Source organism: Salvia hispanica, chromosome 5 (genome assembly GCF_023119035.1).
Source record: "Salvia hispanica cultivar TCC Black 2014 chromosome 5, UniMelb_Shisp_WGS_1.0, whole genome shotgun sequence".
Lineage (NCBI taxonomy): Eukaryota > Viridiplantae > Streptophyta > Magnoliopsida > Lamiales > Lamiaceae > Salvia > Salvia hispanica.
This window is the reverse complement of record NC_062969.1, coordinates 36,428,440-36,444,246: the sequence shown is the minus strand read 5'-3', so window position 1 is coordinate 36,444,246 and position 15,807 is coordinate 36,428,440. Positions and strand designations below refer to the sequence as shown.

General features: G+C 39.3%; 1 protein-coding gene across 1 annotated transcript; it reads left to right on the top strand.

Annotated features, from left to right (window-relative positions):
- Positions 1 to 305: 305 nt before the first annotated feature.
- Positions 306 to 3,710, top strand: LOC125186849 (cold-responsive protein kinase 1-like). Its single transcript, XM_048083316.1, has 7 exons — positions 306 to 555; positions 1,320 to 1,450; positions 1,664 to 1,779; positions 1,890 to 2,100; positions 2,196 to 2,433; positions 2,578 to 2,728; positions 3,037 to 3,710. Exons 2-7 carry the CDS (start codon positions 1,387 to 1,389, stop codon positions 3,427 to 3,429), a joined length of 1,173 nt encoding a protein of 390 aa, XP_047939273.1. The 5' UTR covers positions 306 to 555; positions 1,320 to 1,386; the 3' UTR covers positions 3,430 to 3,710.
- The last annotated feature ends 12,097 nt before the right edge of the window (positions 3,711 to 15,807 follow it).

Below are 15,807 nucleotides of genomic sequence, written 5' to 3'. Positions count from 1 at the left end.
AAACACATTCCCACATATAAAAAAGGTTCACACCCATTAAGAAAACGTGACGCTTTACCCTTCAAAAATCAAAAGTAAAAAATCATACGTTAATCATAAGTTTGATGTATGTATTTTAATTTGATGAGAATTTATAAGAAAAAAAATGATTAAAAATGCAAATTATAGATTGGGTATAGAAAAAGTGGAGGCGTGTTAAAACGAGGTGACCCACTTGACCAGACGATAGTGAGTCATACGCCGCGGTTGACTTTTATAGTCTTCTCTTTCGATAATTCAATACTATTGATTTATTGATACAGTCTTCTTTGGCAGCACATCTCTTTGTTTTTTTCTTCTTTCTTCCTTTCTTTCATCCCTCCTTAACTCTGGATTTTCTAAATATATTCATCTTGCAACACATGGAACTTCCTAGATTTCACGTCACAATTTTTGAACAAAACATTTTTCTCTAAATCACCGGCGATTTCAATTTATTTTATTATTTTATTCTCAACTGTAGTTCGTTTTCCGTGGATCAAAGTTTTTGGAGCTTCTCGTGTCCTTGGGCTGCAGGTGCTTATTAATCTCAGCTGAATTCTCTTTAATTTTATGCCTTTTCCACTAATTTCTCTCTTGTTTCATATTGATCAACGGGTTTTTCTTTTCTGCTTATAGGCATGATCGATGAATTTAATCATTAAAATTATCTTTATTTTTGGGGGCGGTTATTATGCCACTTTGATTGAGTGCAGAGTTATGTACAATGATTAGTAACTTTCCGTCCATTCTAAAAGTGGGAAGCAATCTCATTTGGAATTTCATTACTTCTTCATATCAATTGTCTAAAATCAGAGCTTGATGTAAAGTTTTAAATTTTGATTCTGATAGACATTTTGAGCTACCACTCACTACAATTATGCATGGCATTATTTGTACATATTTGCGAAATACATGTAGAATGCGATTTGTAAGGATGCTGGTTACATTGTGATTCTGATAAATGTGGCTTCCTTTAATTCTCTTATTGTGATGCTCCTCACCAGAAATACATAGCCTTGTTGTTGTAGATGTTTGAGAAACACATGTAGATTTTGATTCATAAGTTAAATTGAGGAAGCCATTGTAGAATCTTGATTCATTTATCCTAAGAGATGCCTTATATAACTCCCTAGATGAACTCAGTAATTGATTATCGATGCACTACGGCATCCCTTGTAATTGAGAGTAGAAGATTTCATGTTTCCAACATTATACTATCACGTAATTGAGAGTATGATTTAGCAACAAGTTTTGAGTGTTAGTTTAATTTTGATCTATATATCTTTTGTTTGTTGCAGTTTCCACATTGTGAAGCAATATATCTGTGGATATACAAGGCTGAAGTCACTGGTATATCCTATAGTTATGACTTGTCTATCATTCTTATGCGGACGAAATTCAGCACAAAGCGATCCGGTGCTTGGAGATGGTAAACTTCTTAATCTTTTGCGTGTAAATGATCCCTGCAAATTATTGGATCAATGATAATTCTTTCTTTTAACTTTGGTTGTACTTCCTTCTTGAGTGGCCTGTTCATTTTTTGAAGCTGCTGTTTGTTCATATTTCTTTTGTGTATTTTCACTTATTGTTATATTTCTTGATCACCTTTGAGTTGATGCTAATGAGGCTAAATCATTTACAGAGCTCTCAGGAGTGCAAAATGTTACTCTATACTCATACAAGGAGCTGACAATTGCAACCAATGGTTTTAGTAAAGCGAATAAAATCGGGGAGGGAGGATTTGGTTCCGTCTATAAGGTAAAAGAGGCTTGTCTCATATTTTTCATTGCATTAGGTAACAGAATATGCTTCTATCTTTTGGAGGCAACGATACAGAATTCTGATGGAAATTCTCTTGGGATAAATAGGGAAAACTTAGGAATGGGCAGATGGCTGCAATCAAGGTTCTCTCTGCTGACTCGAGACAAGGAGTTAGAGAGTTCTTGACGGAGATTAAAGTGATTTCGGACATAGAGCATGAAAATTTAGTCAAGCTTTATGGTTGTTGTGTGGAACAGAATCAAAGAATCCTTGTTTACAACTACCTTGAGAATAACAGTCTAGCAACGACACTTCTTGGTACACCTTATATAGATTATATGTCCTTGCTATCATAAACAAGTATATCTTCCATTATTAGGTAAGCTTGTCTGATGATCTCTAACCATCTGCAGGTGGGGGTCACTGCAGCATCCATTTTAGCTGGCAAACACGAGTTAAGATTTGTATAGGAGTTGCTAGGGGGCTTGCCTATCTTCACGAGGAGGTTAGACCGCATATAGTCCATCGAGACATCAAAGCAAGCAATATACTTCTAGACAAATATCTGAGCCCAAAAATTTCAGATTTTGGCCTTGCCAAGCTCATGCCTCCGAACATGACTCATGTTAGTACACGCGTTGCTGGAACCATGTAAGTTGCAACATCACATGCATGCCTTTGTTGAATTGAACCCAAAGGCTTGTATGATTTGGCGTTTATTTAGATATTTTTGTTAAGACTTATGATTCTTTTTTATCCAAATGATTCAATATGGATAATTTTGATCATTTGCAGAGGTTACTTGGCACCAGAATATGCGATAAGAGGTCAGTTGACACGGCGAGCAGATATTTACAGCTTTGGGGTTCTTCTTATTGAAATAGTCAGCGGGAGATGCAATACAAATACACGATTACCTATAGAAGAACAGTACATTCTAGAAAGGGTACAAATCTCAACTTTGCTGAACCGTCTCTTTGAAAACCTCTTGTGTTCTATTAATCCATGGAGATGACAAAAACACTTTGCAAAAATAAACCATCAAATGGCTTGAATTATTTTCTACAACCACCCAAGTCTGCATTGGATGTCATATTTTCAAGCTTCATTGTACAGCCTGATCTCATCATGGTGACATTTTATTATCTTGTCAATATTTGTTTTGTTATTTTTCTTGAGATAAATCTTGTCATATTTGTTATATAGCCCTTAAAAGAGTTTTGATCATTAAAAATTGCTGTATTTGGGATGCAGACATGGCAGCTTTATGAGAGAAAAGAGCTTGTGTTACTAGTGGACACAGCGCTCAACGGACAATTTGATGCCGAGCAGGCTTGCAAGTTCTTCAAGATCGGTCTTCTCTGCACGCAGGACTCTCCAAAGCTTCGGCCCTCCATGTCGACTGTTGTCCGGATGCTTACCGGAGAGCAAAATTTTGATGAAGATGCAATCACGAAGCCGGGGCTGATCTCTGATTTCATGGACTTGAAGATCAAAAGCGATCCAAAGCCAAAGCCCAACGCACACCTCACATCGTCCAATTTCAACTCATCTGGTTCCGATACAGCTGCGAACTCAACATGGACGTCTGCACCATCTTCTCATGCTACCTTCTCCTTCACCGCCGTTTATGATCGCAGCTCTTGATGATTAAATCTCAAGGGGAATCCGCTCATTTGAGGGTATTTTTTCATTTGTTAGACACGGTTTCTTGTACAATTTGTACCCGGCTTGCTTAGATTGTGTATTGTCTCTTTTTCTTTTCTTTCTTTTTCATGGTTTTGTTCCAAGCTTGTGCTTCTCATGAGACGAGATAGCTGTGTAAATGAAAATGAAGTTATCTATGTCAGATTTGTTCTACAAATATGGAAACCATGTATAGTTTATCTTCTTTCTATTTAGAGGTGAACCTACTCCATCTTCAGCTATGATCTATCTCTTTCATTTTATTGCAGAAAAATTAATATCTTACATATTTGTTTAAACATATTAATGTGCAAGTGGAATTTATTTCATATTAATATGTTATTTCTACAAAAAAAGATTTAATTTGTTGAAACAAGGAGTGATCTCTATATATGTGATTTGATCATAAACATGTGAAATTAGCTTAGTCATATATATAAACACTCATCAAATTGTTAATGGATATAGATAAATAATGAACTTATAATTTACATCACTGACTTTTCAAACCCATGAATAGCATTTGTTATTGTTAAAGGTCAACTAATAATACTGGTAGTATATTTTTTACTAAGTTAAGTTAAAGTTAATTAAAGAGTAAACCGCTAAATGTGATCCCTAAAATATGGTCGTTTTATCAATTTGGTCCTTAACATTATCTTTTTTATTATTTGGTCCCTCACAAATAAACTCAAACCCGAATCGGTCCTCACTTAACAGAACCGTCAAAAAATAGACGATGACCGCAATTTGACTATATTAAATTACTAATGGTAATTAATTATACCTAGTTATAATTCTTTTCCTATTAGCAAAATTGGAAAAAAAATAGTATCAGTTGCAAAATGAAATGAATAATTTGTAATTTAATAGGAATTAAGAATTATAATTAGGTATAATTAATTACCATTAGTAATTTAATATAGTCAAATTGCAATCACCGTCTATTTTTTGACGGTTCTGTTAAGTGAGGACCGATTCGGGTCCGAGTTTATTTGTGAGGGACCTAATAATCAAAATGATAATGTTAAGGACCAAATTGATAAAACGGTCATATGTTAGGGATCATATTTGGCCTTTACTCTTAATTAAATTAAATAAGAGTTGATTCCTGCTCTAATCGCTCTCACCTCTCTCTTCCTCTTAATTAAATTAAGTAAGAGTTGATTCCTGCTCTAATCGCTCTCACCTCTCTCTTCCTCCAATCTGTTGTTTCAAAGGCATATACAGTCTCCATTAATAATAGAATGTGCAACTCCTTTTTTTTTCTTCTTCTTTTTAATAAATTATAATTACACGACAAATTCGAGTAGGTTGTTGACAGCCAGCTCTATTATGATAAAGCCACAAATCTTGTAAAAATAGAACAGCGGTTTATGATTGGGGTTGTTTATTGTATCCTTCACTAAGTACTCACATGATACACATTATTGTAGAAGAGCAGAGGGAAAATTTCTATATTTGGAATTGATGAATAAATTTATTTAATTTCTACAAGTCAACCATCGGATTATAGTTGTTGCATTTTCCCCGCGTAAAGTCTCTCTGCCTTGATCTATTCGCATTTTTTATTGTTTACCTTTTCAGTGTCATCATCCTATGCAGTGCATGACCCAAATTATTTTCACATGAGTACTATTTGTATATTCTCAATAAATCAACAAAATCAGTAAGAAATAATATAATTATGCGAACTTTACAAATCAGAAATGTATATAATAGTAACACATTGTATAACAACTAAAAACATAAAATTTAATAAGTTAAAAACTAAAATAGTTTGATTAGAACAATTATGGATCTTAATAAACATATGCATATTTTTAATAAATATTACAAAATTTAGATTAAATTATTTAAAAAATATTTGTCATTTTGAATAATAATAAATTGATAGGATTCATGTTTCAGATATAGATAGAAGGATAAAATTTATTAGCATGTCATGTTGATAGGGGATACAATGTTTGTGTCGTAATTAAATTTTGTTATATTTAACACAAATAAGGATGCATAGACAAAGACCAAACGCGTATTTGATATTGGAAATATGCAAAATACTTTTTACCGACCAAAATACATTTTTGAGACAAATTATCTGTAGTAATAAATTTGCATACTTGCAATGCGTATGCAAATTAAAGATGGCATTTCATCCCAAACGTATATCGTTTGTATTTATGATGTTTATTTTTAATTATTACCTCACATGGCACTATATTATCTTTTGTTCACCTCAATATATTTATTTTTTGAAATTATAAATTAATTCAAAACTTTCATATATCTCATAATAAATTAATTAAACTTATGTTGTCATAATTTTCATATGTCAAATGCATTTTTTATATACTCCCTTCGTCCCACAAAGTGAAGGTGCTGGCAGCGGAAGCGCGCGAAAATAAATCAATCACATAATAATCAGATCTATTTAGCAGATTATTTAGACAAAACCTATTCTCGTAAATATCACATGTATCATGCTTACAACTTGAATCAATCATGTTTTAAGAATATTGAAACCTAAAACATGCTTTTCTACGGAGCAGAAAAATACCTAATTAATTCTCCAAAGAATTGAAGATGGCTAGCTTCTTCTCCACGTGATGCTTTGAGTACTAAACCACAAATCTTTTCTCTGGTTCCCGAACTGTATCCCAATATTAGTGTGGGCTGATCTTACTTAGAATACTAGGACTTAAATAAAGAAGACAGAAGAAATCCTTTTCGGAATAGGAGAGGAATTCGAAAATCTCCTCAGCTGGAGAAGGGATTTTCGAAAATTACAATGATGAGAAATTGTGTTTTCTGTCTCCTTTATTCTCCTATTTATATTAAGTTCCTTTTGGGCCCAGACAGGGATCTATGGAAGGTTTTGGATATGGGCTCATCCAATTTACTTTTTACTAATTAAATTGAACCCACAATTTAATATAAGTTATAATTGGAATATTACGAGCAGCCACTACAGAAGTAATATTGAACTCTCCCCATCCAAATCCGAAATTACAAGTAATCCGGGTTTCCGTTTAACTTTCATTTCCCGTGCTTAAGATTAAAATGTCCATTAATTAATTAATGTCTGCTATTGACTTAATTAATTAACTTCTTATTAATTCCAAGAGTGGACTTAGCATGAAACGCTTATTTATTATTCATAGAGTAATCACACTCCAACTAGCTAGGTTCCGAATAATAAAACCTCGTTTCGCGCTCCTCTTGAGGACATTATCAAGCGAGACTCAGCTCGCGCACGATTCAATATAATAGCAATCCTAGCACCGCTAGATATCGATCACCACTACCCAATATATCAGGATAATTGGGTTACGAAAAACCCGCACCATTTGATAAGTCAAAGCAAGTGCATAATCAATACCGTATGCTCAATGCTAACCTACATTGATTAAGAAATAAATATTTATCAAGACCTCGCCTTTCAGTAGATAGCCTAAGGCAAGTCTTGCTGTTAGATCCGTTCAGTGCTATACCACACCAATGTCATCTTATTTCAGTAAGGCTTAGAAATATGCGGACTGACATTGCAACCTTTCTCGATGGATAGTCAAATTCCATCTAGGTTGTGAAATTCATCTTTTTCTTTGTTTAGAACTGACCGTATTACCTTAAAGTGGACGACGCCCACAACCGGTCTACTAAAACAAAGACTTAGACTTTGTTAAGTTAACTTATACATTTAAACATGCATTAACATCCATTAAATGTAAAACATAACAACATTATGACAAAAATAATCTGTTTTATTTATTGGAAAATAAAATAAGAGTTTTACAGTATTCAATCACTCGAAACGTGATTTCTAGTATACAAACTCTAACAATCTCCCACTTATACTCAAAACACTTTCGAGTATACAAAAAAATGTGCTAACGTCTAAAATCTCCCACTTATACTGAAAGCGGATTGAGGTCTTGAATTAGTCGAACTCCCATTCCTTCAACATGGCTTTCATACGGCTTTACCGCTAATGCCTTCGTGAAAGGATCTGCCAGGTTGTTTTCTGACTCAATCTTGACCACTTGTATGTCTCCTCTCTGCACTATATCTCGAATGATATGATACTTCCTCTCTATGTGCTTGCTCGCTTTATGAGCACGTGGTTCCCTCGAATTTGCCACAGCACCAGAATTATCACAATAAATGGTGATGCTCTTGGGCATATTCGTAACCACACCTAAGTCCAGAAGGAAGTTCTTAAGCCATACAGCCTCTTTTGCAGCCTCCGAAGCGGCCACATATTCGGCTTCCATGGTAGAGTCTGCAATGCATTTCTGCTTTACACTCTTCCAAATTACGGCTCCACCTCCTAAGGTAAACACATATCCGGAAGTTGATTTCCTCGAATCTACATCAGATTGAAAATCTGAATCTGTATATCCTAAAGGACAGAGCTCGGCTGCATTGTAAACTAGAACATAGTCCTTAGTCCGATTGCCTCCGCGATCAGATCGCAGGCATTTGATACTCTTACCATGATGCGTCTCTACTTTAGACTTAAACTCCTTGAACTTGTCAAAAGTTTCAGACTTGTAGCGCATCAAATAGATGTATCCGATTTTCGAGTAGTCATCTGTAAAGGTGACGAAATATCGAAAACCGCCCCTTGCCTCGGTTGACATTGGTCCACACACATCAGTATGAATGAGCTCAAGTACTTCCTTGGCCCTATTCCCCTTTGACCTAAAAGGTCTCTTAGTCATCTTGCCTTCGAGACAGGACTCACACTTCGAAAACGGTTTCTTCTCAAGACCTTTAATAAGATCTTGATCAACCATCGCATGAATCCTTCTTTCGTTGGCATGACCAAGTCTAAGGTGCCATAAGTACGTTTCATTCATTGAAGTTGAAGGTTCTTTTCTTTTCTTAGAAATTTTCGATGTAGCATTGAGTTCTGATTTACGTTGATTAAATTGTGTAGAAGTGATTGTGTACAGATTGTTTTCCATGATACCACGACAGATATAAGAACCATCTTTCTTAATAACACAATTGTCATTAAAAGAAATCGAATATCCATCATAAGACAATTTAGAAACTGAAATTAAATTTCTTCTAAAAGAAGGTATCAACAAAACATTCTTCAAAATAAAAAATCTATCACTAGAAAAACGCAAATAAACGTCTCCCACTGCAACGGCCGCCACTTTCGTAGCGTCGCCCAGCTGGACTTCGATCTCACGATCATGTAGCCGTCTTGTCACCTGCATTAAGTCAGGATCAAAACATATATGATCAGTTGCTCCAATATCAATAACCCAAGTATGAGTAGATGTTGAAGCCAAACATGACTCGACTACTAGAGCATGGTGCATACCTGTAGCCTTGCCCTTTTTAGGACAATCTGGCTTCCAATGACCTTTCTCTCCACATTTGAAGCACTTTCCAGTAGGCTTCTTGTCACCCCGCTGTTTCTTCTTTCCCTTAGCATTCTTAGCTGCCACTGGCTTCACTTGCTTTGTTCTTAGTAAAATTTCCCCCGCTCGAGGAGTTCATCAAGTCCTTTGACTCAGGGTTTGCACCCTCATAGAACAAATAGTAAGTCTCCGCTTCTATCATCCTGTGGTTTGGACAAGCATCCAGCAGCCCCTTGAAGCGGGACCAATAAGAACTTAGAGACTCATCGTATTCTTGTTTGCACTCCTGAATCTCCTTCTTCAAGGCATTCGTCTTGTTAGATGGAAAAAAGTAATCCAAAAATTCCAGTTTAAAATCCTTCCACGTGTTGATCGAGTCCGGTGGAAGCCTCAGCAACCAAGTGTTCGCATCTCCTTTGAGAGCAAACGGAATTGCTCGAAGACGGTAGTCCTCTTCTGTTGCCTCGTTGGGTCGCTTCTGAATGCTGGGGACCATGTCTGAAAAGTTGGGGACCATGGAAATAAATCTACGGTGGGGACCATGTCTAAAAAAAAAGCAAGGTACGACTGAAAAGTTGGCAGAATAACTAACTCTCGTACTAACTGACAGTGACATCGTCTTCTTCAACCAAATTTGCGTAAAACTTCTTAAGAAAAAAAAACACATAAGCAATCAAAAACCGAACTACTAACTTGAAGTCTAATCTATGCATAATAAACGAAGAATTTAACAGATCTGCATACCCTAGACGAAGTGAAATAAAAACCAAGAGGAAATAAAGCAAATCTATCAACTACTATCTTTCCACATGCCAAATCGACTTCAGACGCTAAATCCACTCCGGATCCAAGCATCCGACATGAACTCCAAACAGAAGAAATTCCCCATCACGTCAGATTTTACAAATAAGAGCTCCGAATACTCAAACAACCACAGATCTGTCACCAAATTCCACATCAAACACCTCAATAACGAAATAAACAGAGATCGACATAGCAATTGAAGCTAAACGCAGATCCATGAACGTAAAGGCAGTTAAACATCATCAACATCAAAGTCGACTCCCAAAAGTGAAGTTCGACGGTGGAAACTAGCAAAAAACAGCTGAAATTAAAAGCAATTGTATCTTCGCCCTCACTAGGACGGTGTTACCAAGCACGAAATCTTTAGAAAATACCCCCCCTATCACGATTACCCCAGAACCATCCCCAAGTGTGTGTAAAAATGTATGAGCTAAGAAGAGTGGAAGACTATCTCCATTGCGCTGCATGCTCTTCTCTATTTATAGGCGTTTTAGTGGGCCCAGCGAGGTATAGATAATGACTTTGTTGCCCTCAGCTGTAGACTTCCTTTATCACGCCAATTTCCTCGTAATTCCTGCTCATTTCGTTCCATTCTCCTGCTAGACCATCTCCTTCATGACTTCCTTGATCTAGCAATTTTCTTCACACACCTGGCTTAGGAAACGTGTTAGACCCAGCAAATTATAACATTTTTTCGCACATTACCGATGCATGAAATTAGCCTTATCAAACTGCTCACACTTAAACCATACTTGTCCTCAAGTATAAAGACAAGAAAAGAAAAAGAATAAGGCGAATTTCAAGCGAGGTTATCTCTTGACCGACTCCTAGACCTAGACTCAAGAAAAACTAAGAAAATATAAGAAAATCATACAAACATGCAAAACACACATACATGAGCTAGTTTCAATTTTAGGCATCTGTCCCCACAAGATTAAGGTCATTCCAATAGTTTGCACTCCTCCAAATAGGCCCTTTCCCTTCCTTTACCTAACCAATCTGTCAGCTTGTCAAGATAGCTTTCTACTTACCCAATTGTTAGATTCACTTGATCACTCATTCCTCACCAGGGATGTTAGGATCGATTCTCTCTTAAGTTAATGCTACACCACTGAAGCGTTGGGTTATGAGAGTTTCTCCTTCCTGGGTCAGGCTATTATCATTCCTGTTTTTAGACCATTCCCCCTCTGGACTTCATCCAGCTTATTCCTCCTCTTTTTTTCCTTTTTTTATTTATTTTTTTTTTTTCTCTGGACTTTGTCCAGCTTATTCCTCCATTTTTTCCTTTCTTCTGGACTTCGTCCAGCTTATAACGCCTTTCCCTGGACTTCGTCCAGCTTATACCTTCATAACCCAATTCCCAATTTTTCTCCTTCATAGCTCTTCTTCCCTAAGCATTCAGTGGTGGCCCTTAAACATGTGTTAGCTCAAAGTTATCTGAGGTTTATAACTCACTATATAGTAGGGCTTCACAACTAAGTAAGTAGAGGCATTCTCTGTCGTTCTCGCTTCACTCAAATTAACTAGGCTTATTTAAGGAAAAAACTTCTAAGTTGAAATGCCTCCTATCTTCAATTACTTTCACTAAGGGAATCATGCCGTATTATATCCACTGGCTCATGTGACACACTTAAGACTAACAGACTCTTAATATGCAACACGGATAATGCATTGACTCCTCTCCCCCTCCCACTTCACTCAAGCTTGTCCCTAAGCCATCGTCGTGAAGGGGGGAACAGAGAGATCAATGCAAAACAAAATAATAAAACTTCTCACACTTAGACCAAGCAATGGGCTAAGTGGGAGAAAGAACATAGAAAACATAGGAAAACAAATAAAACAACAGAAAACACAAACTTCTCACACTTAGACCACGCAGTGGGCTAAGTGGGAGAAGATATAACAAATGTTAAACACATATATAACAGGTAAACAATAATAAAAAAAAATGAAAAGAACGACAAATAAAAGTTACTTGGTCAAGAGACGATGGATCACTTCTGGGACTGGCTCCCTCGAGAGCCAGACTGGGGTAGGATTCCGGGGCGGGTCACTTTCACCTTCTTCTTAGCTGGCTGCTCCAGCTCTTCCTCCTTTTGTTATGGGATTTCCGGTACTGACTTTCTCACGATAGACTTTGATTTTGGTGGGGCTGGAACTTGCATGGGAATGGTCGGGGAGATCAACTGCAGCGACTGCTGTGGTCGCTTGACGGAGGGACTGCTCTGAGTGGGCTGCCTGACTTCACCTGCTGGACCCAGGAGTTGTCCTCGACTGGGTCAAGGGGAGCGTCTGCTGCATCCACTTCAACATTTTCAATGAAAGCTCCACCGCTTCCGTCATCCTGTCATTCTGTTTGGCACATTTCACCGCCAAATCAGCAATATTTCCCCTCAGGGTCTGTACTTCCTCCCGAGTTCCCATCAATTCCTTCCTTATCCCACCGAGTTCCTTTATCATATCCTTCCTCATCATCTGCATCTCCTTTTTCACGTCCTGGACTTCCTTGCGCAGCTCCTCTACCTCTTCACTCGGCATGGCTTCATCGGCTTCCTCCGGCTCTGCCTTCACCTTGTCTCCTAACGAATAGAAGAGAGTTTTGGTGCCTTGAGTCTGCAACAACCCCTTGTTGAAGAAATAATCAACACTAAACACCTCTGGGGGGTCGCACATGACTACTAGCGGAGCGGCCTTGGCAATTCTCATTTCTATATTCCTCTGGAGGTAAGCGCCGATGAGGTGGCAGGTGTACATATGACGTCCTGGGTTGCTCGTCATCTGGTGGCACGCCTGCGCCATCCAATATCCGAGGTGCACCTTAACACCCTCCGCCATGCACCATGTGAAGTAGAGATCGGTAGTAGTGAGAGCTGAATTCGCACTACCCATCAAATTGTAGCTGATAAATGTTTGAGCAAAACGGAGGATCCGGTCTTCGATGTGGGAGGCTTTGGAGTAGCTGGATTTAAACGCCCCTGATTTAGAGTGCGTGACCAGTTCCCATGCTGTCTGTACTTTGAAACCAGGCGTGTTCTTTGGCATCCCCACCATCCTGTCGTTCCATGCCCCCTCTTCATCTTCTTCCTTAGTGAACAACCCCATCCGTAGGGACCACCCCCTAATGCTCAACTCGTGCTCCTGATTGAAAAGCCTGAATGTGATAGAATCCGCGTCCAGGTCTAGTGGTATTCTTCAAACGAAAAGTGGAGAAAAACTCCCTTGCTAGATCCACTGGTACCCTCTCTTGGCTGTGTGTACATATGACGTCCTGGGTTGCTCGTCATCTGGTGGCACGCCTGCGCCAACCAATATCCGAGGTGCACCTTAACACCCTCCGCCATGCACCATGTGAAGTAGAGATCGGTAGTAGTGAGAGCTGAATTCGCACTACCCATCAAATTGTAGCTGATAAATGTTTGAGCAAAACGGAGGATCCGGTCTTCGTGTATGGGCGTTCCATGCCCCCTCTTCATCTTCTTCCTTAGTGAACAACCCCATCCGTAGGGACCACTCCCTAATGCTCAACTCGTGCTCTTGATTGAAAAGCCTGAATGTGATAGAATCCGCGTCCAGGTCTGTGGTATTCTTCAAACGAAAAGTGGAGAAAAACTCCCTTGCTAGGTCCACCGGTACCCTCTCTTGGCTGTGCTGCAACAGCCACTCAAACCCTATTGCTTGGATATAGGCGCGGAATTCTTTATCACATGCAATCATCTTGAGTTCCCTCTCTTGCTATACTGTTTTCCCGACTTGGGTTCTCCCCCGACATCTTCTCGGAATAGGGGTTTCCCCTCAGCAGTTGTTTCAAACATAGGGGTTTCCCCCTCAGCAGCCTTCTCAAACACAGGGGTCTCCCCCTCAGCAATTTCAACAGAAACCGGGGTTTCCCCCTCACGAACTTCAAAAGCAATCGGGGTTTCCCCCTCACACATTTCAACAGCAATAGGGGTTTCCCCCTCAAGAATTTCATCAGCAATAGGGGTTTCCCCCTCACACATTTCCCTACCCTCAAGATCAGGGTTCTCCGGTACATTACCTTTTGTCTCCTTCAAGGTCTCGTCATGTGTCGGTTCACCGTCCTCCGATTGTCTGTGTAAGGCCTCCTCTTTCTCCGCCACTTGCGAAACGGCCTTTGCATGCGGTGGTTCAGCGACTTGCGATCCTTTTTCAGAGAGACTTGCCGGTGTCGCGGCCGAATCCGCCGGAATTGGCAGTGACGGTGCAGTCGGCGCAGACGGCATCAGACTGGCGGCGAATAGGGCGTACACCTCCTTTGCTTTCTCTATGCTTCCCACCTTTTGTGTCAATTCGGCCAACAAGGTGGGGTCATACTCAGTGCCCTTGGTAGAATCCATCGGTATAGATCTGAAAAAAAATTAAAGGAACTGGGCGATAATTTTGGTTAGGGTTTTGTCCGTTCTTCTTAGAGAGAGAAGGAAGAGAAAACACGATTTTTGTCTAATTTGGAGTGAGTGGAGAGAGAAGGACGACGGTTGCCTTTTCTGGTGAAAAGATGGTGCGGTTGCAGGCGTGATGTAAGCAACCGTACGTCTCCCATAATTATCGGCCAGAATTTGAAATTCAAAATATCTTTTCCCTCCTTGACTCCTTCCTTCAGGCTCTCCTCCTGGCGAATCCCCTCGACCATGCCCTACAAAATAAAAATTGAAGGTTCCAGACCCCTGGGTCGAGGTTAGGGCATAAAATACGGGTTCCCCTAGGAGTCTGGTGCTTCGAAATTATATACACATAAGTACATTTTTTTATCATCATTTTTTTCTTTTTTTTTTATTTTTTTAGAGAAAAATTAAACTATTTACATGTTGTATTTCCGAGATTCCCTGGTTCAGTTGTGAATTTTCAAAATTATCAGCTTACCCCTTGACCCAGGAATTCATCGGAAATTACCCCTGTCCTTTTAGGCAATAATAGGGAGTGTGTGTAGTGGAATCTCGTCCACTACACACAACTCGGAATTATCCCTAAAAACTTTCACTCTATGACCGTTTACAAGGAAAGGAACAGAGTTTGGAGCACTTCCCTGGATCTCCACTGCTCCATTTGCTCGGATGCCAACGATGGTGTATGGGCCAATCCATTTAGACTTCAGTTTCCCTGGCATGAGCTTAAGCCGAGACTGAAAAAGGAGCACCTTCTGTCCCACATGAAGTTCCTTGACCCGGAGGTTTTTATCATGCCATAACTTCGTTCTTTCTTTGTACCACATGGCAGACTCAAACGACTCCAGCCGAAGTTCCTCCAACTCTTGCAATTGCAACTTCCTTTCTTCTTCGCAAGCTATCGGCTTCATGTTCATTTCTTTCACTGCCCAGTATGCCTTGTGTTCAATTCCTACAGGTAAGTGACACATCTTACCAAACACAAGTCTGTAAGGTGACATTCCAATAGGTGTTTTAAAAGCAGTTCTGTAGGCCCACAATGCGTCCCCGAGTCTTTTGCTCCAGTCTTTCCTTGACGGATTAACTGTTTTCTCCAATATCGCCTTGATCTCGCGATTAGAAATCTCTGCCTGGCCATTAGACTGAGGATGGTAAGGAGTTGACACTCGATGGTGTACATCATATTTCTTCATCAAAGCCTCGATGGTGCGATTACAGAAATGTGTTCCTTGGTCTGAGATGATGGCTCTAGGAACTCCGTATCTATTGAAAATATTATCCTTGAGAAATTTCGCCACCTCCTTCGATTCGCAAGTTGTGGTGGCCTTAGCTTCTATCCACTTAGATACATAATCCACTGCAACCAATATGTAGGTATTCCCACATGATGACGGAAACGGTCCCATAAAGTCCATTCCCCACACATCAAAAATTTCGCACACAATCACTGGGATCAGAGGCATCTCATCTCTCCGCTTCCCTTTATCCGATTCCCCTAGACCGGTCAAGGCCAAAACTGCTTCCCAGTCAGGTGGTCTAGGATATTTCTACAAAAGGTACAAATGTTCCTCGGGGAAGGCATCGAGTATGGCCTCTTCTGTTTCTCCTTGGAAGATTCTGCTCAAATGATCTGCTACCCTATTCTCCGTTCCTCTTTTACCTCGTACTTCCCAATCAAACTCTTGTAAAAGTAACACCCAACGGATTAACCTTGGCTTCGACTCCTTCTTAGCCAGTAAGTACTTTATTGCTGCGTGATC